Source organism: Anser brachyrhynchus (genome assembly GCF_964034855.1).
Source record: "Anser brachyrhynchus genome assembly, chromosome: 2".
Classification (NCBI taxonomy): Eukaryota; Metazoa; Chordata; class Aves; order Anseriformes; family Anatidae; genus Anser; species Anser brachyrhynchus.
In genome coordinates this window covers 87,744,966-87,772,943 of record NC_137695.1, presented here as the reverse complement: position 1 = coordinate 87,772,943, position 27,978 = coordinate 87,744,966, and the positions used below count along the sequence as shown (strand labels likewise).

Here is a 27,978-nt window from a genome sequence, read left to right as displayed (position 1 = left end):
GCTCATAAATCCCATTTTGTCTGACACCACTGTTTTCCCCCCACTGTTACTTCGCCACTTTTTATACTTGAGGGAGTTCCTGCGCGGTTTCCTGAAGTCAGCAGGACCACACGTCTAAGTGCAGCCCTCCAGGACAAGTAATGGCAGCAGGGTCGAGGAGGTTCTGCATATGTTTGTTTTCACGTAGCTCTTTTCAGGCATGTAAGGAAAATGTAGCTGCTAAAATGGTATTAGTGTAAACCTTTATCTGTTCATCCTCGGACTAAATGGTAGAGCACTGCTTTTTATATATCATCATGATGTAGTGGGAACTGGAAAAAAAACACCATTTCTTTCCTCATCTTAATGGCAGCTTAATACTTGGAGACATAATCATCACTAGAGACAATAAGACAGCGTATGTAACAACAGTTAAATAAATCAGAATGAAAAGACACATTTGGTCCTCCGTTTCCTCTCCTCCACTCCTATAACGCAAGAACATTCCCTGCAGCACAGTTTCTAATGACAGCCAATGCAATGAGCATCCCACTCATTCATTTGGGAAGCTACCAGTTTAGCAGAACTCACACTTAGCACATTTGACATAACCAGGCTGGGCTGCAAGCAATATGACCTAGCAACCTCTCTCTGAAGCGTGGTCTACAGATTAAGTTATTAACGTTAACTACACAACACAAGTAGCTTTGCCTAGGCAAAAACCATGCAAAGACAACAAGAGGCACAGAAGTCTTAAGTATTCACCAGACAGCTGTAAAAACCTGTAGAAAATAGAGTACAGATGGAAAAACAAAACAAACACCCTTCTTTATAATTGTTTAAAGGGAAGTTTATAAACAGATGTATAACTGTTGTACTGTGAAGTTGCAGATGTAGGGAAAACGCAAGCACACAAATGTGTAAACTGGTAGATTTCCCACTACTGGGACATGAAGAAAACTTTATCTTAGTAAGGGCAGTAGGTTTATTCAGCAACTTAGTATAAATTGTCATAATTAAGAAGTGACAAGTCATTTACACTCATTGAAGTGATTTGAGCTTTGTCTACCCTCTTTCCACATGCCAAACAACAACAAAAAAAGCTGAATAAAAAAGAACCTATAAATTATTTGTAACGTACATTTTCTCCTTGAGCTTTGAAAACATCTAAGCTTAAAAAACAAAATAAAACAAAACAAAAAAAAAACACAATCACAAACTGATTTACTATTCTACTGGGATATGTATCAATATTTTCTTTCCACTTATACAATGTAGGAGAACATGAACAGGATTAGGCTGACAAGAATAAACATACCAGCCTTGTTTTTATTTCTGCATCTCTTCACAGACATTTCAAAATCCACTTGGGTTTGCTGACTTCCAGATTTCCAAGTTATTCGCAAAACAAACAAACAAAAAACAGTTCTTGGTAGCACAGAAATTCTAAACAAAACACACAAAGCAACAACTTTCAAAAATGTATGTCTTTCCCAAATGATAATACACTTCTGAAGATAATTTATGGTCCTTTAAGACTATTATTTTATAAGTCAGTCTGTATTTTCAAATGTTACTGTAAGACTGAAAAACACGTCGTGGGGTATGTGCTCAGCAATCCCTAGCTCTAGTGCACAATTTTTTCCTAATTGCATTTCACCAGCTAAGGCTTTTGCTCCAGTTTCACCTGTACGGATCCTGCGATGCATTTGCCATACTGCATCACTATACCCACCGGAGAGCAGAGTGGTGCTGATGAAAACAGCTTTATGAGACCTCATCCTTCTGCTACACCTGTGTTCTGGTTTTGTATTGACATCCATGCCCTTTTTAAAAAGCTGAAAAACACGTGTGCACACGCACACAAAGCCTGCGGGAAGAGCTGCCAATCAAAGAAGAAATGCATCAAACCCTCCCATTCCCTGGCAAACTCAGCCTGTGAATTAGCACTGGCTCCTGTCGAGGAAATGGTTTGCTACGTCAAGCCATATACGAATTTTATATAAGCAAACTCTCAAACTTGCACGTATATTTACACATCTGTACATACATGTGCAAGTAACTTCACTTGAAGGTTAGGAGGTCACCTTTTTCTTCCTTCAGTGGTGTCTGACACTCTTGGCCACAAACTGAAGATAAACGGGCAGAGAGAGAAAAATCAGACTGCTACCCATTTAAAACTCTTTCCCTGACCTTAATCAAGAGGTAGCATATTAGCAAGCTCTGTAAGACAGTCAACTTTAAACGTGTAAAATGGCCTTTGAAACTGAGTGCGATTATTTGCATTTGCAATTGCTTCCACTCAGCAGCAATCTGACTACATCGGTACTTCCCTTAGCCAGACATCTCAGCTGATTGCAGTGGCAGGGGTAAATGCCTGCGTTTACACTTTCGTGCTCGTATTATTGGAACCAAGGTGGGAACCCAACTAAAAACCAATGACCCCACATGCCGAAACAAGCAGGCTGCAAACCCACTGCCTAGCTGTGCTGATAACTTCCCTTGAATTTCTGGAGCAGGCACCCATTCTCCCTGCTTCCCAAAGCTGTCTAACACAAAGAAGTAAGGAAAATGATATTCCATTACAGGAGGGCATCAACACAGCTAGCTGCTAAAGGCCAAATAGGATTAAAAAGAAAGTTGAAAGCCAAAGCCTGTGCAGAACAACATTTCTGTAAGTGTCACTGTTGGGCATTCCCTTTTTACTGAGGCTGCCAGCCACGTTCAAGTATAACAGGAAGCCCTAAGGTTTTATCCTCTTGGCACACACTTAACAAGGCATTTCAGATTACAGCCATTAATACAACAGCACTGTATACAGATAAAGAAGTGCAACTTGTCAGAAAAGCATGAGCAAACAGTGAGGAAAAGCCTTTAAAACTTCCATAAGGAGACCTACAGAGAGCATGTGCAGAAGCATGACTGCTTTGGCCACCCTCTCGAATTAGCTGTGCTGGAAAGGAAAGGATCCCCAAACCCACCTCTGAAAATGTCACGTCACACCAACCAGCCCCTGTTAAACCTAACTTCTTCCTCTTAAACTGGAAAACTGCTGCCCCAGAGCTGAACACAGTCCTTGAGGGCAACACGGCAAAAGGGAGGACACCATGTTCCCTGCCACGCTTTGAAAACCACGGCTCTGCACTTGCCTACCTGAAGAGGCCATGGGGAAATGCTGGAATTTACTCTGAGGGGAGTCTTTCTGCTCCTTTATTTATTTATTTCTCAGTAAGTTGAAGAATGTGGAAAGACATTACAAATTGAACTAAGTTTCTAAGAACACGTAAGTACCACAGAGAACAGAGGTGGTAACTTATTTATGGCCTTCACAAATGCATTTTCTTTTTCTCCACCTTGCAAGGGGCTCAAGCTGCCGGAGCTCTGAATTGGATTTCACACTCCCCTCAACCTATTCAATTCTAAAATCTCAGGTGTGTTCACACTGGGGTTTTGAATCAGACCCGTATCTAACAGTCATTCCCAAGCACATTCTTAGAGCCTGCCTGCAGATCTCAGCCACTATAAAATACAAAAGGGAAAAAGTCAAGAGAAGCAACCAGGAAATTGGCCCCAACTCTTGAACTTTTCAGTACAACGTAATAAACAAGTTGCGTTTTCAACAATAATGATCTTACACAGTGATGCTTAAAAGGCCCTGCTCTGAAAGGTTTTCTCTAAACAAAGCTTTTCAAGTCCTTTGTTTAAGCATCACTGTAATCCAGATTGTAAGCCATGCTCTTACTAAAAAGAAGGCCCATAACCATTCTCAGAAACCAAGTATTACACAACCTTGGCAGCCCAATTCAAGCAGCAAATAACAAGGAGAAAAGTAATGACTTAGGAAAAAGGTATCACCACTGTCCGATTACTAGGAGTGGGAGTCAGCTCCCCAAACCCTGCTTGATCCCTGCAAGGCAGAAGTTTCACTGTTAACGGTAGACTAAGGGAACACATGCAATGCTGGAAATTCTCATAAAATCTACTTTACCACCCAGCAGCATCCCTTCCAGTAGCGTTTTTTACTGTAAATACCAGAGGAATTAATAAAGATCAGCCCCCTCATTTAAAAATGTTACAGTATCACAGAACAAGAAAGGTCATGTTTGAGGGGAATATTTTACAGCACTGCAGAAGTTGCATTAACACAGAAATGAAAAGGGGAGGGGGAGGCCCAAAACACCCTCCGAGAAAGCATTTCGACACCACCACGTCACTTCAAGTGACAGAAGGACCCACGAAACGACTTTCTGCTTCGGCCCTTACCATGAACTCCTCCAGGGTCTGGTAGGTTTTCCCCCGAAACTCACAGTAGTTCTTCCTCTCCTTGCACTGCGGGCAGCACTGCGTGGTGTCCACATGAACGCACCGAGGGTGGAGCCTGGGGCACTCGGGCTGTATGCACAGCGGTCCCTCTTCAGTGCAAAGGCAGGGGCAGGCGGAGGGACCCGGTGCAAACTTCTCCCCGATGGCGTAGACGAAGCCACTCTCGTCCACGCAGCCCTTCCCGCGGTAGTCCGGGTAGGCATACTCCTCCGGAGGCTCGGGAGTAGCGCTCGCCACAGCAGCCGGGAGAGACGAGTCTTCAGCCACCCGAGGGTCCTCGGCAGCTGCGTCCCTTTGCTCCTGGACTTGAACGCTCCCGGATTTACCTCCCGTGCCCTGGCTATTCCAAGCCTGCTTTTGCTTAGTCCACGACTCCTTGTTCGAGTAGGTCCTGCTTCCTTTGCTCTTCCAGTCCCTGGTGCCCTCCTCCCTCCCGCTCCTGCCGATCTCATTCATCTTCCCCGGGCCTGTCTGGCTATCCCTTGTCGATGTGTGATCCCTCTTTTCCTGGCTCGCTTTTATCTCCTGTTTGTCTTGAGCCTTGGCCAGTTTTTGCACGGGTATGGTGGAGCTACAGAGGGCAACCATGAGGCAGCAGGTTACGAGGAGCGAGCTAGAGAGAGCTCCAATTGCCATTGCAGTAGAGCTGGGCATCACCTACTGCATCCCACAGGGGACACTGCATTCACATCGGAGGGAAGCGCTCCGCAGATCCACGGTCCCTAGGAAGAGAGCGATTAGCAACACTTCAGCTCGCGCGCCTCTCTCCCCCCTCGCGCCTCCAGCATCTCAAACAACACGCAGCCTGCCTCGGCACCTCGCGCCAGAGGCAAACAACAGCCTGGTGCTGCATCCCTCCTCCAGCCCGGCTCCGCGATGTCTCATAAATAGCAGGGCTCTGGGCACGGACGTCTTCGGCTCGGTAAAAGCAGGAGGCGCAGCTCGGGGCAGCGGCGGCCTGCCGAGGATCGGGGCGCCGTGGGGTTACGGCCACACGTCGGGGGGGCACGCGCCGAATTAAGCGGAGCTCCCCGAAACGCAGCGCGGTCCGGAGCCGAGATCAGCCGGTTGAGCCCTGCTTGCTGACTGCACGCCCGATGGTTTTCACTAACCTCTTATTCAGAGTGAAGTTTGGTTTTTTTTCGGCTTCATACCCACCGGGGAGGACGTCTGTTTTAACGGACAACTAAGAGCGAGCCCGTTAAAGCGCGCAGAGCCGAGCCGCCCCGCTCCTCAACTCCCCGCACAAGCACACACCGCCGCCTCCTCCTCCTCCTCCTCCCGTGCTCCTGAGGCCAGGCAGAGCCCCACGGAGCTCCTGCAGGGGGGCACGTTTCACCCGCACCTTCCGCACTTTAGCGGCGCTCCCGGCTCCCGCACCGCCAACCGGCAAAGCAAACCAAAATACCTGCTCCGGCCACGGGGAGCCAAGGCGCTGCCAGCTGCCGGCGCAGCCCCGCGGCCGAGGTAGGGCTCCCCGGAGCCATTTAAGAACCCCCCCCCCCCTTCCTCCTTCCCTCCCCGCCCGCCTCCGGAGCCCCGCGGGCCCTGCCCCAAACTTTCCGGCGGGCCGGGCAGCGCCGCCCCGGCCCCCTCGGGGGGCTCTGCTGGGCGCCGGGCAGCCCCCAGCCCGGCCGCCGCCTCCCTCCCTACCTGCGGGCTCGGCTCCGGGCCCCCCGGCCGGCTGCCATGGCTGGGCTGCGGGCTGCCTGCCCTCCTTCCAACCCTCCTTCCTTCCCTCCTCGTCTCTCTCCCTCCCTCCCTCAGCCGGAGCCGAGGCCCCGCCGCCCCTGGGGGCGGGCTCGCCGCGGCCCCGCTTCCCTCACATGGCGGCTGGGGGGTTTTTGGGGGGCCGGGGGGCTCCGGGCCTCGCAGCAACGGGAGGGAGAGGGATGGAAGGGGGTCGGGGAGCTTTGTGAGGCGCCCTGCCTCGGCAGCCTTCCCTGGCCGTGCGGGGGGGGAGATGGGCGAGTTGGGAAGTGGGGTTGTGCTTCCCAGCGGCTGGCAGGTGCTTCGGCACGGCAACGTTTTCTCCCTTTTGCAGGGGAAATGGGCAGAAGCGGCTATTTTAGCAATAATGGCTGAAGCGCCTTCAGTCCGGCTGCTGGGACGGAAACGCCAAAGAGAAGCTGGAGAGGGGTCTGTAAGCGTGGTGCTTTCCTTCTGGAGCCGGGCAAAGGCTTGGGACCCAAAAGGTTATTTGCTTATTTGCTCGCTTATTTATTCCCTGTTAACCTGCATTAGATGACATAGCAGTGCAATAATTTATGGGTTTTGCTGTATAGATGTTCCAGAGCGGTCCCAGGTGCGCTGACCCCGCTGCTGCAGTGGATCCCTGGCAGCCTGCGGCGCCCTGCTCCTCCTGCTCGTGGCTGGGGCTGGATTCCCCTGAGTACTTGGCACTAGAAGAATTTTTTAGGCTAGGCAATGTTTTCAGAAATGTTTTCATTAAAACTGTAGCACTGCAGTATCCGCACTCAGGAGAGCCATGAAAATTTGCTGTATATTAATGTCTCACTGGTAAGTACCTTCACGAGTGACTGTTACTTGTGAAAACCCAGGCACTTAAACTGCTCCATGGGAGGATGCAGGTGCTAAACTCTTTGTCAGCTGGGTTCTCTGAACATCTATGAGTCTGGCCTAGCTTACAAAATTATTTCCATTAACACCATCTCATAACTCTGAGTCGAATATTCACCAGACAAATAATGGTTTAATCTTCTAAAACTTCAAGATACAAGACTAAAGTTTTGAAGGATGCAAGGAAGCCAAATAGTTACACTAGCAGAATGAAATTCCAGATTGCTATACTGACTATAGACTATAGACTATAGACTATAGACTCTAGACTATATGTCATAGAGCTAAGCTAGACCTTTCTCATTTCCTACTAATAATCATTAAGACGTATTTGTCTTCTAATTATCCTATCATTACCTCTGAATAATGAATTGAATCTTTGCTTTTTCTTAAACAGTAACTTTATGCCTGATATAGCTTGAACCAGGACATGGGCTGAGCAACCAGTATGCAACATCACTTATGCTGTAAGAAAAACTTGAACTTTGCACTTACAAGTATGTAAACTTTGCTTTCAGGCAGAAGTTAGTGGTGGCTAGAGCAAGACAGAATGAAATAGAGGACCTGGGAAGGTAAGGCTGCCTTTGATGAAGAGGAGGGAAAAGCTAATTTATGGTTCTGACATTTTCACGTATTCCCATGTGAAGCTCTGGTACGAAGGCTGAAAGGATCTTGAGCATTCGGAACTCTCTGTAGGAGACCTCTGCTTCTCCCTGATCTAACTACTCAGCACATAGATCAGCCAGGGCTGAAGGTTCAAGATACTGCTGTGTGAAAGCAAAGGCAAACCCTTAGAGCTTTCAGAGGATCAAACTGCAGCTCATCTTTGCCTCCTTGGCCAAGTAAGAAGTGAATATCCTGTTCTCTTCATCTTAAAGATTTCTTATTGAACTTCAGCCTCTGTGCATTCTGCTTCACAGATACATCAAGTGATGGATAGTACCTAGTGCTAGGACCTTTGCAGAACTGAGACCTGACCACTTTGTAGTGTTGTACTATAAAATTTAAGAATACTATAGTCAAAATCTTCCATATCTGCTAGTGGACCAAATGTTTGGTGTTTCCTTCAATGTGAATTCTAAACTAGAAAAGAGAAACCTGAGACTCTTACTTCAAGGCAACTTGTAACAACTTCTTGTTACAAGAAATGCAGGTCCAGGTTTCCCCATTCTGCTGTTCCACCAGGCAACAGTAGCATCTGCAACTGCAGTAGTAACTGCATCTCTGGATGAGAATCAAACTCTGCATCTCTGTTCAAGGCACTTTCCCTTCTGTTCGTCTGCCTGAGATTCTTGCATTAGCTAAAACAGTCATGATACAGTCATCACACTTCTTTTAAAACAGCCTACACTAGTTTATCTTAATTCTGCTAGGAAGCAGTTAAAGGTAAAACAAAAAGGCTTCAGTAGCTGAAATAGAAATGGTGGTGTCAGGGAATGATTTAAGTTAAACTGGTATGATGACCGTTTTCATTAGCCCAGGCTTGAGAGAGTGCAAAAGCTGGCTGTTAGACAGGAAACTTAATTAAACATCTGCTCTCTAAGGTTAGGGATACTGAAATTTTGAAAACTGTTTTTTTTTTTTTTTTTTTAATGAGTAGCCTTGGTGTGAAGAAATAGACCCCAAACATAGGCTATACCTTTTACCAAGTTAAAAACCAATTGTCTGCCTGTTAATAGCCACATGAAAACAAAACCTCACAGCTATTCAGACACTTCATCTGGACATCTAAGAGCACTGAAGACAACCATCTTTAGCCTAACACGAGTAGAGTGAGGCCTGGAGTATGTGCATGCTCACCCCAATGCAGGCATACAGCCTCCTGCAGCTTCCACGCACCAGGGGGCATGTACCGCATGCTTTCCTTCACCTGCTCTCATGCAGGCAGCATGCCCCATCTTTCCAACTGTAATAAAAGAAGTTTCTCCTGGTATTCCCCTGTGCTCAATGAGAACACACAGAGACAAAAAAGGAGGAACCTCTGCAAGCCTGTGGAGTGAGAGGTGTTCCCGTGCAATAGCGGGGTGGGCTTTGATGATGTGGTGTCACTGTGAGTATGGGGCATACTCAGTGTGAATCGTGCAGCAGGATGTGTATGCCATTGAGCATCTCTGAATGTCCAGAATTTTATAGGGGAGAAAATATCCTCAAAGAGTGACTCCTCCGGCTATGTGCACTGTCAGATTTGCTACTTGGGGAAACGGATGATCATTCCTTTTTATTTTGCTTCGTTTCATTATTCCTCCTGAAAGGAAGAGGGTTGTTATATGAAAGGTATTTTTTATTGTGGTGCTAAAGTGGCAGTTGTTCAGGCAGGTTCACATCACAGCTTTAGAAAGGTAGCAATTTGTGGAATAGTATTAGCCCAGCTGTATAAAATAAGGCCTTCAAATAGCAGTCAGTCTGGAAACAGAAAGAGACAAAGCCAAGGTACACATTACTCTAACAATTCATGTATATTTGAGAGGCTGAATTATAAATAAGCAGTTTAAACAACTCTTCAAGAAAAAAAAAAGCAAGCTTCCATAACTATTTTAAAACTAGGTTAGCTTTCATCTTTTCATTTTTATTTCTTCTATTTTCTTTATGCCATGCCACTTCTCAAAGGCTACTGTGCACACACTGCTCTAGTTCTTTCGTTTTTCACTACTCTGACGTCTCTTTAGTTGACTGATAAGTAGTTATTGAAGAATTATCACACAAGCTGTAGTTGCAATTGTCTGTTGTCATTAATTGTTTTTAAATTATTCATCATATAATGATATGTTACAACATTATTTTTTCTGCTTAACATGCAAGAATACAAAACTTAAAAATCCCTTTGTCATTTAGACTGTGGGCTCTTCAGTACAAGGACTTTCCTCACGCTTCTGCAAATCAAATTTTTACATGCTTGGAGATACATATTGTTTATTATTATTTTTACTTGCAATACAAAAATCATCTCCATAGACCATGGGAAATTTAAGCTTTGGATGTCATCTGTTTATGAAACATCTTTTAAAAAAGGTCTTTGATGCTACTGACTTAAGTTCTGAAAAGCCCGCCTTTACCTTATGATTTGTCTCTAGTAAACTTTAGCAAAATCTAGGTAAAATAGAAATAAAACACATTCTTAATTAAAAAAAATAATAAAAAGGCTTATTCTAAACTGTGGGAATGAAGATTGGTTTTGTTTAAAACAACTCACGGCTCAAGTAAAATCATGAAGAGAAAAGCTCACTTTCTGTGGTGAGATCAATTTCTCTGCCCCTTTAAGCTCAGAGGAAGCTAATGTATATATTCCAACTCAGCAACAATTCCCTTTATGCCCATTAATGCATCATTAAAGAGAGAGGGAAACACATGCTACTTTTTTTTATACAACATGTACAAGTTCTGCCGGTTTAAATCACTTTTCTTTTATACGCCTGTTGCAAAGCTGATGGAGGTTTTGCAAATGTAAACTTTAGAGAAGTGTTATTACCATCTTAGCCACAGTAGCTAAATAATATTAAAAATTGAGTAGTGAAACCTTTGGAGAGGGAGAAGGAGAAGCTGAAACCATGACCTGTGCATATGGGTTCATTCTGAGGAAAAATAATTGTGTATTCAAAGCACAATATTTTGTGCTTGTAATTATGGGACACAAGAGTGATTATAAATGGGTTTTCATGCGCATATTTTCACCCCAATTTTAGTTGCCCAGGGGAAATTTAATTTTAATAATAGCTCACAAGCTTATTTGATGTTACTGCATTTTTGCTTGAAAAGAGGTAACAAAGCATGTTTGCATGTACATATGCGTGGGCATATACAAAATAGCATGGAACATTTAAATAGAGTATTTTCTATAAACATAGTATTAACAGTATACCTCATTCTTTCCCTTTGCAAACCAAAGGATGCACTTTGGTTTTTGTTTTTGCATTACTGTTGTGTTACAAAACTGAATGAAGTATTTCTAAAGCTTGTGCCTAGCTCTATCCGGATGGAATCTGAAATTCAGTTGAAAGTACAGATCAGTGTTAACTTTTGCCTTTATTATTTATAATTACCTTATTTTGTTTGTTACTCAAGTTGCTCTAGATACATTTGTGCTCACAGTAAATTTCAATAGAAGAATCATCAGCTTTCACAGATTTTATGGAAAAAAACACTGTTCCATATTGTTTGACATTTTAAATTAGTATTTTATCCTTTCATAGTTTTTTAATATTACTGGAGGAAAAAGAAGCAACCATCTGCCCCCCCCAGACAAAAACACAACTTTCCTCTCTAGTTTTCACAGGATTTCTCAACTGTTATGGTATTAAACATTGAACTAGGCTTAATGAATAAGTGGAAATAAAAAAAAAATATCTTCTCAACCCTACACAAAGATAACAAAAAATAAAGGCTCTTATTGTCAAAACTGGTTTAGTATTATAGCTCAAACCAATATTTAATTTCATTCTTTAATTTTCTTTAAAACTTCCATAACAGGAATTATACGGTTTAGTATTTGTTTTTCTTTAAATTATTTGTAAAACAACATAGGTTATTTTCAGAATGATGCATACATATATATGCATCTGAAATTAAAAAGAATCTTTTAAAAAGATGTTTTTTCTTACTCAAATACTCATGACAACGTTATTAATATATAATAAGACCATGGGTAGTTGGTAATTATAACTCATGTCCCACAAAGACAAGCCCTTAAAATCTAAAAAAAAAAAAAAATAAAAAAATTGATCTTCTACAGCATTTGCATCATCAAACATGTAAAATGCTTTGTATCACAACTGATTTTTTTTTTCATTTGTATCGGAGAAGCAAATGAAATATATGTTGAAATGAAGATTGCAAATTCAAATCTTTGAAAGTTTAGGGATTCACAGTAATGTGTGTGAAAGCCTGCATTTCTCACTACAGTTTACAGAATTAAAATTACCACCAGCCAGCTGATCCTGTAATGTAATGATTTGCAAACTCAGAGAACATCATGCATCTTAGGGGATAATCCCCAAAACTCACTGAGCGTGCACCTCTAGATATAAAAGCTTTGGTGAAATGCTTTCCAGAGTGCATCTTCAAACTTTTCCTATTTTCTGCCCTTCCTTTGTTTCATCATTACTATGTAGTTTGTAAAGAATGAATCTTTTACAATTACATATACTATATAATGCACATGCATGGGGTCCTGTTGCTCTCCTTTTGAACTTGTTGGTCAGGCTCAGCCAAGCTTGGTAGAGGAATTGAATCCTTAAAGCTTCACAAAAATGGCTTGGTAGAGAAGAACAGCCTTCTACTGGTTGGTACTGAAGGTGTGCGGTGATCTTGTCCCTTACTGCACACCAGCGACGCGACTCTGTACGACGCAGCACCTGCATTAATGCCCAATGTATGCTTGACACAATCAGAACTTAAACCTATTATTAAGACATCAATCTATAAGAAAATTCTGCTAATTCTGTTGTTCAAACCCATGTGCTTTCCCAAGAGGGTGGTCACACACTGGAACAGGCTCCCCAGGGAAGTAGTCACGCACCACGCTTGTCGGAGTTTAAGAAGCGTTTGGACTGCGCACATAGTCACATGGTCTAAAATTTTGGGTAGACCTGTGTGGTGCCAGCAGTTGGACTGGATAATCCATATGGGTCCCTTTCAACATGGGATATTCTATGATTCTATGAACATCACCCTTCTGTACACTATTGTAGAATTCTCTGTACCTCTTAGCAAGTACTTCTGATACAGTACCAGGTATGCAATGGATTATTTTGTTGTCCTTTTTTTAAATTAAAGGCCCAGTAAGGCCTTTAAAGTCATTCATATAAGTTTGATAATTTCATAGTTTAAAAAACTGCACAAATTACAATTTGTAACATTGAAACTTTCATGAATTGCACATTCCCAAGTGTTCTGTCTTTAGATCTAATTACTGGAGATGATTACATTCAGTAAGTTCTGCAATCACAGAGGCTGCTGATATAGTTTTCTGTCTGCTTTTAATGAAAAAAAGTTACATGGCTCAGAAATTATGATTTAGACTATGAGCTATCAGAGCAGAGGAAAAGAAAACCACCACTAACAACAACAAAAAAACAACAGAGTATGCAGTCTTTGGGCTAAAACTTGAGCTGGAAAACAGACAAATGAAAGTTATTTTTCTGTGTTTGCATACAGGGCCTAGAGACCCCCAATAAACTGGGACCCCCCACATGTAGGCACTGCACAAATGCTTAAAGCATTAGTATTCGTAGAACTGCACATCCTCCAGTGACCAAGAAAGAAGGGAAGGGAGAGCATCCTGAAGGTCAGTAACAGCAGGTCAGTAACAGAGCTGAGAGGGAAATACAAAGCTCCCGGTTCTCTCTCTTCTTCCGTTCTCAGTACTCCATTTGCTCCACGTTGCCTTTGTTCCCTAGTAAGATACTGAGTTCATAGCTGAATAGCTGATATACTAGGTCCCTTTTATGGATTCAAGATTTAGGTGTTCATTCATGCGAAAGCTTGATGCCTTGTTCAGTTGTTATCACCAGACCTTGCTATACTGATGTCATTAGAACAACAGCAGCAAGCAGGGTGCTAATGGTACCACATCTGACATGAACGAAATGGACACGTTGTGTAATTTTAATAATGAAAGTTGGTTGTGCTGCTTTAGTTTACTGTTTGTTGGAAGAAGATAAGAAACAAAGCAATTTCCCTGGCTATCCACAGTCGTGCTGGAGAGTTATTTCCGGCAGAGGCTTGTAAATAATGGACTCTTCGCATTAGGTGGTTATAAGATACATGACGAAGGGGAGAGCTTAGATGCTGCCAAGATCTCCATTGTGACACGTGACCAGTAGATCAGGGATTGAATGTTCCATGCCAAGCTACAAGATCACTCCCTCCCCTGCCTAAGCTTATTTAACCCCATGGTCCCATCTTCCCATTAAAATACCCTGACCACTGGTCTACCAGCAATTAATTTCTCACATGATACCATTCTGTTTAATACACATAACACATTTTGTTGGAGAAGGAGCCATCACTACTTTCAAAGCAGAACATCTCCAGCAAGAAGAACTAAGCAAACCTCGTCTCACACTGCCCTACAGCTCAGTTCAGGGCTTAGAAACAGATGGAAGAAAACGTGGCTCAAATCCTAATAGTTCCGTGAAATCTAACCCTAACTAGAAAGTATTCCCTAAACATGACCCAAACAAAATTTCACATAAACAGGGCCTTGTGCTCCAAGGTGTCAGCCCCTGCTAATGCAAGCCTATTTAACTTGTTTGTAGAAAGGCTATCATAGAGCACGAACCAGCAAAGCTCTAGCTGAAAAAAAGTTAAAAGTCAAGTCTTGCTCTAGCAGTAAAACAGTTGTTGAAGACCTTTAAGAATATTACACCAAGTCAGCCATAAATTGGTTTGGTTGAACTAACCACTCCTAACTTGGCCATCCTCATAGGACATTCAATTCTTAACTTCAAAGGTTTTCAAAATAAAACCTTCCTTTCCCCATTAGTAAAATTAAATGAGGCTTTAGCACAATTACTGACTCCTCAAGCAGACGCAGGCTGTAGAACAAGTGTAGTAATTTCATAAAGAGCTGTAGCCTGGGTCTGCCTAAAAACAGCAGCAGCAGCAGAGAAAAAGAACAAGCAAACCAGTTAATCTGGTGGCTATAAGACTTGGGAAGTCTTTCCACAGTCCTACCTAGCCAAGCAGGTAACTAGGATAGCAGTGAACCAGATTGTCAAAGGACCTGAGCCTACTGGGCACTTAACTGCTCTGAAAAAATGGCAATTAGTGTCACAGGGGAAACAAACAAATGTCCAGGACTTCTGAAAATTTAGCCCTTACCATACACTAAAAGCACACTGTCCAGTTCTTTTCCTTGGTTCTTAACTGCAGTTCAGCCCCCATCACTATTTTCTGCAAAATAGCTATCAGCTGAGAAAGCAATCTAGGTGTTGACGTTGAAATGAGCTTTGTTCCACTAGCTGTTTGATTTCTGAAACTTAAATAATTAGAGTTCTTTATCCTCATGTCATCTTTTGTCTTCCTTTTATTACAAGGCTCCAGTTAAATTTCTTTTCCTGACAGATTTGAGAACAGATGTTTATTTGCACATTCACAATTTTCATGGACTATTGGGATGAATTCTAGAACTTTTATTCAAGAAATTAGGGTTTGTTTCACACCACTAACTTCTACATAAGGATCATCCAAAGATCTGGGAACCAGTTATTCCCTAAAGATAAAGCTATCATACCATTCACTCCTTTATGTCTGATATTCTGTTGGGGTTTCATTTCCCCCTATATCAGATGGAAATCAATCTTTTACGATTGTTTTTTGTTTGTTTGTTTGTTTGTTTGTTTTTAAATTAAGGAGAGGAATAATTGAGATGAGTTGTAGTCACAATGCTAGATTCCTTGCCACGACTCCATCAAACGCTAGCTGGGGCCTTTGGAGAGACCCCCTGACACGCAACCTGCAGCCACCTTAAGCAGTCACATTTCTCTCTGTAAGTTAAATTTCTTTAAAAAATCTCATTTTATCCTCAGGCTGAATTTCTGTTTCTGTAAATTCTGATCTACAGAGATATCTACTTCCCATTGAAGTTGATCAGAGCTGCAGGTGACCGGAGCCTTTATAGCTCAGACCCCTAGGCTGCATTTCTCCCAGAGTACGAATGTTATTAATATTAGCTAGCTGTCTTTGGGTAAAAGCCTAGTGAAAAACACTTTTGGTCCTTTCACGGAAGTGACATGGCTGATTATGGCACAGGCTTGCAACTCTCTTCCTCAAAGTCTTTTGCCTGGAGTTTATTTTAAAACTTTTTTTTTTTTTTTCCTAGTGATGCTGTAAGTAAGGAGTAAACGTGTAAGAATAGGCTCTCAGAACTTTTTTACTTTTTCAATTAAGCAGAATTGAATGAGATAAAGGAAGGAAAAAAAAATCCTTCTTTCTCCAGTGCTTTTTTTTCTCAGTTGGGATTAATTTTTCTTTAGAAAAATGGAGAAGGTTATATCTGCTTTTGCAAAAGAAAATATCAAGCACACCTGAGGTCTTAAACAAACAGTTCCTGCTGTTAAACAAATCCGTGGTGAATTGTAGATGGAAGAAAGTCCCTGGAGCAGAGGCAAAACTCCAGTAGTAGTTCACTGGGTCTGTATCTAGGCTCTTGCTTTGGTTCTAATGGGATTTCTTTGACAGGTTGACTCGGGCTTTTGATAGAAGCAAAATTTAATGAGAATATGTTCACTGCTTCCTTTGCTGCCTTAGTTCATACGATTGGTTTCCAGGTTTGGTGTTACATATTGCTCTTTAGAGTCTGGATTGCACATATCACAACTGTAATTTAATTTCTATAGTCTTTTGTGCTGCAATACTCAGATTACACTATCAACCTACTCTACTTTGATGTGTACCTGACAGATATTAATTTGCCAGGAACTTGGGTTCAAATTAAAGAATACCATTTTGCCCTCAAGCTTTATGATTGTATTAATTTTACGTGGCATGGTTTTGGTAGCAAGGGTCTGCAGGGTGGCTTCTGTGAGTAGAGCCCAGTCAGATCAGAATCAGCTCCAGCCCGGCTCCAAAAGGGACCTGCTGCTGGCCAGGGCTGAGCCAGGGAGCAACCCTGTTAGACCTCTGGGAGAGCAGATTTAAGGAAGGGAAAAAAAACTGCTGCACCACAGCACCTGGGAGAGAGGAGGGAGAAACTGCAGACCTCAAGGTCAGTGCAGTAGGAGGGCAGGAGGTGCTACAGAGCAGAAGTTCCCCTGCGGGCTGTGGAGAGGCCCCTGGTGGAGCAGGCTGTCCCCCTGCAGCCCACGGGTCCCACACGGAGCAGATCTCCACGCTGCAGCCCGTGGAGGAGCCCCCGGTGGAGCAGGTGGATGTGGCCTGGAGGAGGCTGCGGCCCATGGAGAGCCCCCGCAGGAGCAGGCCCCGGGCCGGAGCTGCAGCCCGTGGAGAGGAGCCCACGCAGGAGCAGGGGAGCTGGGGGGAGCTGCCGCCCGTGGGGGACCCGTGCTGGAGCAGTTTGCTCCTGGGGGATGGATGGACCCTGTGGTACGGAGCCATGTGGGAGCAGTGCTTGAAGAGCTGCTGCCTGTGGGCAGCCCCCGCAGGCTCAGTTCGGGAAGGACGGCATCCCGTGGGAGGGACCCCACGTGGAGCAGGGGCAGGGAGGGACCGAGAAGGAGCAGCAGAGACGAAGGGTCAGAGACTGACCGCAGCCCCCATTCCCTGTTCCCCTGCACCACTCGTGGGGAGGAGGTGGAAGAGGGTGGATGGGGGGTGGGGGGGGGGGGGTGAGGAGGTGTTTTTAGTTTGCTTTTATTTTCTCACTGTTCTAGTCTGTGAGTGATAGGCAAGAAAGTATATTAATCTCCCTATGCTAAGTCTGTTTTGCCTGTTGCAGTACTTGGTGAGGGATCTCCTTGCCCTTATCACAACCCTTGACTTTTTTCAACATATTTTCTCCCCCTGCCTTTTTGAGGAGTGGGAGTGAGAGAGTGGCATGGTGGTGCTGAGCAACCTACTGGTGTGAAACCACTATAATAATTTAAGATTGCCAAACATGCCACAGGATAAAGAAGCCACGTGGATAGATACGGTACTCTTTTACTTGCCAGTTGGCAGCTGGACAGTCAAGGGCTCTTGATGTATTAGAAGTGTTTTATTATTTGGTTGTTGAGTTTATGGCAAATAGGTACCACAATTCTTCTTCATCTTCAACAGAGGTTTCAGTAGGTGATTCAGGAAGAAACCTGCTTTAAATGATCCATTAATTTTTTTGTCTAGAGGGGAGAAATTTAGTGTTGTGCTGGAGTGAGGATCCCTCAGTCCACAGGGTTAATTGATACAATTGCTGAAGAGGGCTGTCAAAAGCCAAACAGTCGATTATATCAAGGCCGTAGGAGCTTGACGACAAGCCTCAGGTCAAATTTCTCGTCACAGATATATGCAATATATTGCAAACAGCACTGATGCTGCATCAGGGACAGAATGTAGTAGTGACACAGGGAAAACTGGAACACTGTGTCCGACTTTCGGGGGGGACGAAACTTGGATTTTACATACTCAGAAAAGAACTAGCATAAAGAAATAATGATTCATTTTAACTATAAGCATCTAAGAAGAATCTGGAAAATAGACCTAAAGGGGTATATGTCATCCCAGAACTGCACACTATAAAAATAAAATAAAAAAGTACACACAAAACCCAAGCCAATAAATCCTCTTCCTTCGTCTGATCTGTTCCTGCCCCCTCACAATAAAGGCTCATTGGAATGAAAAATAAAAGATATCTCAGCTCTGCCTGGAGAATTGCTCTGGCAGTGCAGTAAGTGGCCTGCCAAGGAGAACAGCAGGGAAGAATTCAGAGAGTCAGTGGCAGGTTTTGGGGGTGGGTTGGGTTGGAATTTCAACATCATTAGACTGTGTTTGCAGATCCATAGTAAAGTATGTTTAGAACATTTACTGAACTATCCCAATCTTCTTTCAGAGATTTTAGATTTTCTCGATTTAGACTTACGTTTGAGATCATCACACTATGAGTTAGAATATGAACGGGTGTGTTCAGGAGGGAGAAGACATCTGAGAGAGACTTTTGAAGTGTTTCTGGATCACTGACATATGATAAGTAAAGTGATTTTCCATTCTTTTTAAGGAGTAGAAAGTGAATTGTGCTCAAATTAAATAATTCATATTAAATTGTATTTGATGATAAAGAGCCCAGAATATCTAACTTTCATTCCCCAAAGCCACAGTTATTCCAGTAGCATTCTCAGTGCTGCATCTTATATTGCCTAGCCCAGTATCTATGATTTATAGATCTCAACATCTCTCTCCAGATCAAGGATTATTTACATAAGTGTGGAGAAAGAAATACATCCATCAAAGACCACCCAATGGGAATGACTCACTGGCATAGACGTGGCAAAAGCATAGACGTGGAAGTTTCCTGCATCCTATTGAATTGGCTCAGCCACTGGATAACAGTTATTGTCCTGCTGCCCAATTGCCCCCTTTGAAAATTCCAGTGAAGCAGCTACACTCCCATAGCTATGTCCAGTCTCCCTCAAGGGGTACTGCTTAACAGAAACTCTCATCAAAAAATTTCCATCCGGCAGAGTGCAGAGTACAGGCAGCCTGTATCAATCTTAAAATCCCAGGTGAAAAATAAAAACAAAACAAAAATCTGTCAGACTTTTTACCTGTGTACAAAACTATTTAAAAGCTATACAGCAAACAGGAAGTTAGAGAATTTACCTGTTTCCCAAAGGACTGCTTTCAAATAAAGTACATCACAAACACAGCCTTGTCCTTGCATGCTTATTTTGTTCCACCTTCAAAAGGACTACACCAGTAAAGCATAGTCACAACTGGTACGTATCATAACTGCTAAGACTGTTGAAATATCTGGTATGTTCTTATGAGGCTTTGATTTGGAGGAGGAAAGTCACTTCTTTTTGCTTTCACTTCTTGCTCAGGATAGACCTACCAGACCTTTTCTCTTCCACTGTTCTTTGAGTGTCTGGGCTTCTCTTCCACAGTATCCAAAATGCAGCCCAAGATCGTGTGTGTGTGTCAGTACACATATGTTCTTGGTACCGACCAGAAAATAATACCCAACGTATTTTGTTCTTTGATTCCTGTCACTGAAGAATAACATACTAACATTAGTTTTGCAAGGGAAGAAGAAACCTAACCATCTCTTTGAAACAAACTACATGAAGAGCTCTTGGAGGAAACAAGGCCATAACAGGGAAGCTAAATGAATTCTTTGTGTCTGTTCGCTCTGGGAGAATCTTTCTTTACAGTGGTGCATCAAAGCATGTGTCTCAAACTGAAGGTTTTAAAACAAAATTGATATAAAAATCAGCAATGATTTCTCAGGATTCTTCCAAGATATCTAGCTTAATACTGAAATAGAACAGTAATGTACAATTTCTCACATCAGCCTTGTTATCAGAAGAATGTAACATCAACTGATTTAAGGGTTTCATGGGGTTCCAGAGATAGTAGTTACAGAAAAGTATGACATCTGTAGTGCGAAAATCTATAGAAGAAAATCTGACTTATACATATTGGCTGAAAAAATGATGATGAATAAAAATAGTAGGCATATGAAGAAAATAATATATTATAGGAGGGTCAAGCAAGACATTTACGCTTCACAAACCTGTTGGCGTTCTTTGAGGAAATCAACAAGTGTGGGGATAAATGTGACCCATTAATCAGGAGGAAAGAGATCTTATAAAAGTCTTTCCTAGAAGACTTGAATATGTTTGAGAAGGAAGCATTTCTTATGAAATAATAAGTACTTGTAAATCAACAACTTTCATTTGGCTGACATGCAAATTTGGTGAGGCCATAAAACATACACAAATTTATAAATGCATGGCAAATACGTTACAGCAAGGAATGAACCATGCATCACAAATTTCTTAAAATTCTTAAGTCACTGAAAATATGGTGAAGAATGACCCAGCTAGTGAAATGGACTAAATTGCAGTTTACGTAAAACTTTAGACAAAGCCCTTCACCAAAAGACACTAAAAATTGAATTGTTGAGATTCAGGAGAAAGATCCCCTCATGTACAGAAAACTATCTGGAAAGTGGGAAACAAAGAACCTGTTTTTTCCATGGACAGATAGGAGTGGTAGAATTCCCCAGTCAGCTTTTTTTTTCTTTTTTTCTTCTTTTCTTTTTTTTTTTTTTTTTAAACCATATTATGAAAGGATCTGGAAAAGGGGTGAAAAGAGGAATAACAAAGCTTCATATAATATGACGATCAATGTTTAGAAAAAGTTAAACAGCTGACAGACTTAACATTAGGTATACAGACATAGTTTGAAATCTAGTGCCCCAGGCTAACTGACAGTCAAAAAGAAAAACAAAAAGAAATATTAGGAACTATTAGGGAAAAGTAGAAAGCAAATAGGAGACTATCATCATGGCACTTCATAAATTTACATCTTGAATGTTTTGTATGGTTCTGACCAAAAGTAGCTGTGAAGATGCAAAGAAGAGCAAAATGATATTTAAAGGTATTGAATGATTTGAATTTGAGGGAAAGTAAATATCAAAGATGACAGAGAGCAAGGGGAAACAGAAATCTGCTAGATAACTATGTAACAATATGAGGAAGAGTAAGGGAACAATTTTTCTGCATTTGTTGTGCTACAGGAAGTAGGGATACCCAATGATCAAGTTTAAAGCAAGTTTGAGCAAGTTTAAAGTGAACCCAAACCGCTGTTTTTTAATATAATACATACCTATATGGTGGAATCAATGTCTACAGAATATTTTGTCTTTAAAGAGCAGTTAAAAATTATGAAAGAAATGTCAAAGGTTATTAAATAGGATGGCCCAGATGCAACTTCTGGTTTAGGAAGTCTCTACACTGCAGACTGCCAAGAGCAATAGTGAACACCATGAAAACTTTATTCCATTTCTGTCCTGTTTTTACATTTTTTTCCCTTGCTATCTGCCATGAGCTACTGTCAGAGACAGAAACACAGCACTAGAAATGAACCTCTGTCAGGTTTCTTACGTAAACCTGCCTCATGGTTTGGGGGATTACATGTGGCATCTCATTTGCTGTACATGTTTATTTTTGAATTCTGTTTGTTAGCATCTTTTCTGCAATTTTCACAGATTCACTGCAGCTGGCTACGAGTTTAATTAAAAAAATAACAGCCTGTACTTGATATTATTTCTTTCTCACAGATTTTTACTTTTGGATATTACTCAGGATTTTATTACAGAATGTCAGCTCTAGACCACTGTTTTCTAAAAGGACACCACCAACTTATATTAAATAGTTTTAATCTGCTCTAACTATTCCCTATTGTCCAGCACATTTTCTGAGATACGAGAAAAAAAAGCATTTCTTTCCTTATTGATTTTTTCTTTACTATAAAACAAAGCATTGATTTTTTTCCTTCTGTCTTGTGTTTCTAATAGTACTTAAATTAACATGGTTCATTTGTATGCCACCTTACCAGGACTAATGCATCCTTCTTGTCAGACCAGCATCACCAATAATAGAATGTAGGAGCCTCCACTTAATCAGCAACCTGATAAATGGTGCTTCAGTTGACAAGAGCAATGGTTAGACTCAGACTTCCTCTATGCCCTTGGGCAAGTCTCTTAATCTAGCCTACATTTCAATTCTATGCGTACAGAATAGGGAATTTTTTTATCTATCCCATATATGTTTGAGGATGACAAAGACGGATTAGTAAATGTTACATATGCTCAAATACTTCTGCAAAGACACAGTACATGATCCCATTATTTGGTTTCAGAAGAATGAACATATCAGAGTTCCACTGGCACAGCCTCTCTTGCTGCAGTAATAAATACATTCTTGAAGCTGTAACATTTATCCTTTCTTGCTGAAAAGTCTTCTACTTTAAGGTACAATTCAGCATCACTGAATAGAGTTTGTTTTTGTAGAATAGGCGGGATTCTGTGATTCTTGGAAAATTTGCTACCACTTAGTTTCCTTCCTATGAGTTTCAGCTTTCCTGCTCTGCAATAGCTGCCAAATAGGCCAACCTTACCATTATGCCTTGCAGAATTATTAGATATGCTCATGTCATGCTTGTTCTTCAACCCATTCTCCAATAAAAACTAACGCTTAACTACCACTTATTCATTTGCTCCATTTTCTTTGTTGCTTGGAGCATCTTGTATGTTGGTGATGGCGGTTCTACTTTGGATTAGTTTAATTTCAGTTTGGTTTTCTATTTTTTTTTCCCTTCTGTATAACTCCAGAGCACAAATGTGAGAGGGTTTGGAAACAATTATAAAGACTACCCATTGTTCAAGAATTTGACAATAAAGTAATGACTTTTTCTATCTTAGGACAGGATTCCACAAACTAAAAACTCAGAACTGAGTGCTGGAAGAAGTTTCCCTGATAACTGAAGTGCTCTTGTTATCAATATAAACCTGGCTAGAAGAAAACACCTTCAGAGCTGGATTTGACTCCAGCCAGTGCTTAGATCCTGGAAGAAGATCCAATGCTATAGGATTCTTTCATTCCATACAACTGAAAACCCCATGGTAAGTGCACAAAGAAAAAGAGTCCATTGACCATGGCATTAAAGATTGTCTCTTTAAATAGACTAGGCTCCTCGGTGGAAGAAGGGAGGTGTGAAAAGTATACCGTTCTTATGGATGAGGTATGAAGGGAATAAAAATGCTCTAAGTGATAGAATAAAGTATGTTAATGTTTTTATTGCATTACATTCTCTATCAATTCAGAAAAAAAATATTTAAGTAATATTGAATGCGGTGAAGAAAACTAAATTCAGAAGAAATCCATGTTAGAAGTAGTCTAATCTATTCACACAATGTTGCAATACAAAGATTGTTGTATATCCAGGTAGACACTCATTTTTACTCTTCAAAGACAATTTTGCCTGTAAAATTGAGTATCAGAAGAAAGGAGCACCACACAATAGAAAAACACAGTGTAAGTGAATCATTCATACTTGTCAGAATTTGCTGATTCTGTGGAATGTCTCCTGAGCCTGAAATGTGTTCTTAAAAACTGAAAAGAAGTCTTAAATACTGCACTCAAATTGACAGTCAGCACATTATCTTTTTTTTTCTTTTTTTCTTATTTGAACAATAAAAGGAAGTTTAGAGTTCACTAATTACAAGTACTTATTAAAAGGCTAATGGAAAAAGGCAGGGCTAAAAGTGAAGTAATCTCTAAATACAAAGGCTACAGCTTAAAAAAAGTAGTTACCTGTCTTTCTTATACACAATGGCATTGGCCATCTAAGGCATTTAAAACCCTTCGGCAATTTTGGCGATTGCACACAAAGACAACTTACAGGCAAGCATTCCAGAGATGTGCAATCTTTTGGGTAGACAAGGGAGTGGGCAGCATGCAGTGAAATTCTCAGGATGATAACCATTCAATTGGAAAACTATTTATTTATTGAATTGCATAAGGTCAATATTGAGCTGTGAGACTTTTGCAGATGTCTTAATTTTTTCAAAAATAGATTCAAACTCAGAAAAAAAAAACACTATATTGATAAACTGTTGTGAAACAGGTTGGTGATTTTCATCATGGGAATGAAAATCCCATACTGGATAAGCCTCCATTCATATAAACTGCCATTGACATTAACTGGCATCCTTAATTATGGTGTTAGTGATGACAGTAGGGATTCAGCTGGCACTGGAAGCTGAGCAGCCTTCTCATTTTGTGTATGTCATCTTCAGCCAGCCAGAAGTATAGGGGTGTAGTGGCACGTTGATCTGTTATGCAGATTAAAATGATTTTTCCATATTATCCTGAAATGTTACACCAAGACTAAATCCCTATCAATATTTAATTAAAGGGAAGCCATATATGACAGTTTTGTTAATGGGCCATGAAGCACCTCTTGCAAGTGGCTCTGGCTGCTGTACATAAGCCTTATGCTTTCAAATGTTTGTAGCTGCACAGAAAGCAGCTGTGTTGATGGAAAGCTCTCAGCTAAAAAAACAGCACAACTGTTGGAAAAAAAAGTACCACCTTGTGTCTGCAAGGAATGAAGAAATAGTGCAGGGTGTTGCAGAACCTGTAACCGTTTGCAGCAGCAAACAAAGCACATCTCAGGATAGTAGTTTATAACCTCGACAGATAGACTTGGGGAGGATAGTATTAAAACAGACAGAAGAAAAGATGCAGATGAGTAAATAAAGTGATGTTCCACTTGTCAGCAGTCTTACCTAAGGAAGTCCTGGGAGTAGAGACAGTCCAAGCTAAATGATCTCCTCAGATCTCTACCAAGCAAACTGACTTTTTCCTCTTCACGCTGCAGGTAAACTACACACAATCACAGCTTCGATCGGGTTAAAGCTGAAAGCAGTCGATTCATTTAAAGAGAATGAAGTCAACTTGGAAAAAACTTCACAAAGTGAGAGAATTATGTAGCACAGAGAAAGAATCAAATTAAAGTGGCAGAGCTTTGTAATAAAAGTGGGGAAGCCAGCAGCTGGGAAGCCAGCCTGTGAAAAAGGAAAGAATCAACACTTTTTCATCTGGGACAAAAAAAAAAAAAAAAAAAAAAAAGAAAAAACAAGTTACATAATATACTGCAGCACATTTGATTTTTTTTCCCTTTTCCAGCCAGAAAATCCCTATAGGAAAATAAAAATCTTAGTGAGTTTCATTCTGCTTCCATAGGTAGGCAGAACATTGAGGCTCTGAAACTGAGATTAAGTCATAAACATGGGGCGTAAATACTTGGGTGTTTCAGTCTACTCTGGAGCCCATGCAATTTAGGCAACTTTGAGGATGTTTAATCTTCAGTCATCTCCCTGGTGCTGCCCCATGTAGCACTTGGCCCCATGTGCACTTGGCCTAAAACTGTATACTTTGATGCCGATCTGTCACATCCTACACTTATCACTTCCATGTTTAAACTTGCATGAAGTACTGACAAAGCAATTTCATGGCTGTTTTCTACTCTCAAGGCTGTTTCATGGCTTTCAAAAAGGTGCTGGCAGTGCCTGGTACCCAAATCTGAGTTCTGTCTTCCTGAATGAAATACCTGAATCCTTTGGCTCATGTTGAAAATATTCTTTCTGTGCTAGGCACACGCATGTGAATGTCTTGCCTGCATTTTGAGCTGCTCTTCTCATTACAGGTGACACAACCCAAGACCAAGAGGTTCATTTCCTGAAAGCTCAGAGAAATGAGAGGATCCAGGGATGCTGTGCATGACCTGAAACAAAGTTTTTCTCCTCCCTGTGCCTAAACAAAACCCTCGATAGCCCAGCTCCTCAGGCCATACACAGCAAATCAGTTGGCACCACAGGCTGGTTTGGCAAAGATTTTCTATGGATGCTACTGAAAATAAAACTGAGAAAAGCACAGCCTCAGCAGGCGCAGTCTTACACACAGCCTGGCACAACAGTCTGCCATAGAGGGCTGTATACCCTGAAGAAATTCTTATACATGTGTTCACTTTCAGCATGTTTCAGTTCATCTTCCTCTCTGAAATAGACTGCTATTAACCCTGCACAATCTCATTTTCTTCCCAAAAGTTAACCTAGGTTTACTTTTACATGAAGAAACACATTTTCCACACAAAACCTGCAGAGAAAGGGTAAAGGAGGCCTTGCTTTGTGGAAAGCATCGTTGTCCTGGTGCCTAGCCAAAGCTTTGCCAAACTGAAGCACTGATGACTTATTTTTCTTGTCAGCAGAGCTCTGAAGTTATGGAGGGAGGAGCTGATCATCCCTCGTGTGCTTTTCTCAACAGAGGGCAAAGTGGAAGCTGCACCCCCTCGTTTGGGCAGCTCCTCAGGGCAGCCATGCCGAGCAACTCATGCATATTTGGGTGAAGAGCAGGTCCCTGCCTTCCTCGCTGCAGGGCAGCATGGCTGTAACACATGCTAGAGGCACAAATCTCTGCTGTCATCAGGGCCAGCTTATCCAATTTGCTCTCCAAAGAATTCCACATTGCTGTTCCGTTTTTATTATATCCGTGCTAGGCTGCAAAACTGGCCCCTCATCTCGGCAGCATCCCCCAAGGAGCTGACGGGTTCTCAGGATCTCCTCGAGTGCCTTGGGGGCCAGGGCCGGAGCAGCAGTGAAATACACTGCTTAGCTCCTGACTCCCAGCACAGCAAAGAGCATGCATAATGAAAGCAGAAGACATCCTTTCTTTGCGTCCACGAAAATCCCTGTATTCAGTAAACAAATAGCACTGTGAGAGGCATTCCAGGGGTTGTCTTCTTTATACAAGGAAAAAATAATGTTTTTCTAAATGAATTTGCCTTCTCATAAATGCAAGTTTGGTCTAATCTGTGCATGTTTTAGCCTAGAGAGAGGCCCTGCCCTCTAGGAAATGCTGCTCATTTGTGCAGAGTAAATTAGCTACATGATATGTTGCATTTTCCAAATGCTGAAAAGCTTTGGCTCCTCATTTCCTTTTAACTGGAATATTTTCTCAGGTTTATAAGACCAAATACTGTATTTTGCTCTAGTCTGTGCTTTCAGATGTAATATGCTCATGCTATTTGAACTGAAGCCACTATGTCATTGCTGAATACCCATGCTAAAATCTGCATATATAATAAAGATATACACATGAACTTATATAAATATTATGCATACATGCATTAGATACATATGTATCCCATTTTAAAAATTAATTGCTAAGGATCCTTTTATTTTTTCAGCCATACAGAATGTTCTATCTTTAATGAGTGCATTTGTGTAAAAAAGAATGTTTTAAATAATATAAATTAATAAATATGTTCCAATTCCAAACCAGCACGAGACTGTGAACATTATTTCATTCAATACTAAACATGTTGTCACACCGTTTCATATGCAGATTGGCATCTGTGTAATCTTTTTATAAGACATTGACTGTGATTGTACCTATACCCCAGCAATTTCGTACAACCAGAGCAGTAAGACAGGTGACCTTTTAGGCGGAGGAAGTAAGCACGCCACAGTTGAATTCGTCCCTTGTTACAGAGTACTGAAGCAAACCTCCTTCAAGACTTCCCAGTCATGATTTCACTGTGATCCAGAAGTTTTTTGGAATTTCCTGGAGGCAACAGTGTTCCTTCTGTTCTGCAGCACATGCTCTCAGACATCAGTAGAAATCCCGAATAAAACATGTTGAGCTCAGTCTGCACAGATACCTCCTGATTCTGTTCAGCAGGGGTCGACACGTGGGACATCAATGTCTTATACCTCCAAGAGAAGGTTCATTTAGTTGTCTCTGCCTTACATCTTCCCTGCCACAGGTGCTCACAGTCGCTCTTGTGGTCCCAAAGCAATAAAGAAGCTGCAGCTCTACATCTACAGAAGCAAGTTTCTCCTCATGAGAATTCCTACTCAGGAAGCACAGCTAGCTGATATTTTTAGCAATGGCTTCACATCAAACATCCCCATTAGACTGCAAAGGTGCATATCATGTGCTTAGCCCCCTCTAAGCTGAGACTTAAAAACCCTGATCATTTAGCCAGTCCTGCCTGGTGGCATCCGGGCAGCAGCTGCTGGATCTAGGGGTGCCGGGCTGAAAAGATGGAGGGAAAATGGACATTCATTGAGCTTTGGTAATTAACTTTTTTTTTTTGGGG

General features: G+C 41.7%; 1 protein-coding gene and 1 long non-coding RNA gene across 9 annotated transcripts in view; one reads left to right on the top strand and one right to left on the bottom strand.

Moving 5' to 3' along the window:
- The window catches only part of VWC2 (von Willebrand factor C domain containing 2), a 57,063-nt gene extending 50,712 nt beyond the window's left edge, over positions 1–6,351 (bottom strand). For 3 of the 5 annotated variants that reach the window (XM_080578955.1, XM_080578959.1, XM_080578958.1), the window contains exons 1-2: positions 5,956–6,351; positions 4,243–5,024 (exon numbers count right to left, since the gene is read on the bottom strand). In XM_080578955.1, coding sequence (XP_080435081.1) covers positions 4,243–4,956 — 714 coding nt within the window. In that variant the 5' untranslated portion in view covers positions 4,957–5,024; positions 5,956–6,351. Of the gene's footprint in view, positions 1–4,242; positions 5,025–5,414; positions 5,547–5,710; positions 5,815–5,955 lie in introns of those variants that run through there. The other 2 variants (XM_080578956.1, XM_080578957.1) reach the window with 2 other exon arrangements.
- Positions 5,626–27,154, top strand: LOC308189186. 4 transcript variants are annotated; one of them, XR_013946077.1, is made up of 7 exons: positions 5,626–5,769; positions 6,347–6,497; positions 6,588–6,822; positions 7,401–7,454; positions 13,033–13,162; positions 22,736–22,936; positions 25,525–27,154. It is a non-coding gene; the product is annotated as an uncharacterized lncRNA (long non-coding RNA). The 4 variants fall into 4 exon arrangements; XR_013946078.1 differs by having other exon boundaries at positions 13,033–13,176; XR_013946079.1 differs by having other exon boundaries at positions 13,033–15,367.
- The last annotated feature ends 824 nt before the right edge of the window (positions 27,155–27,978 follow it).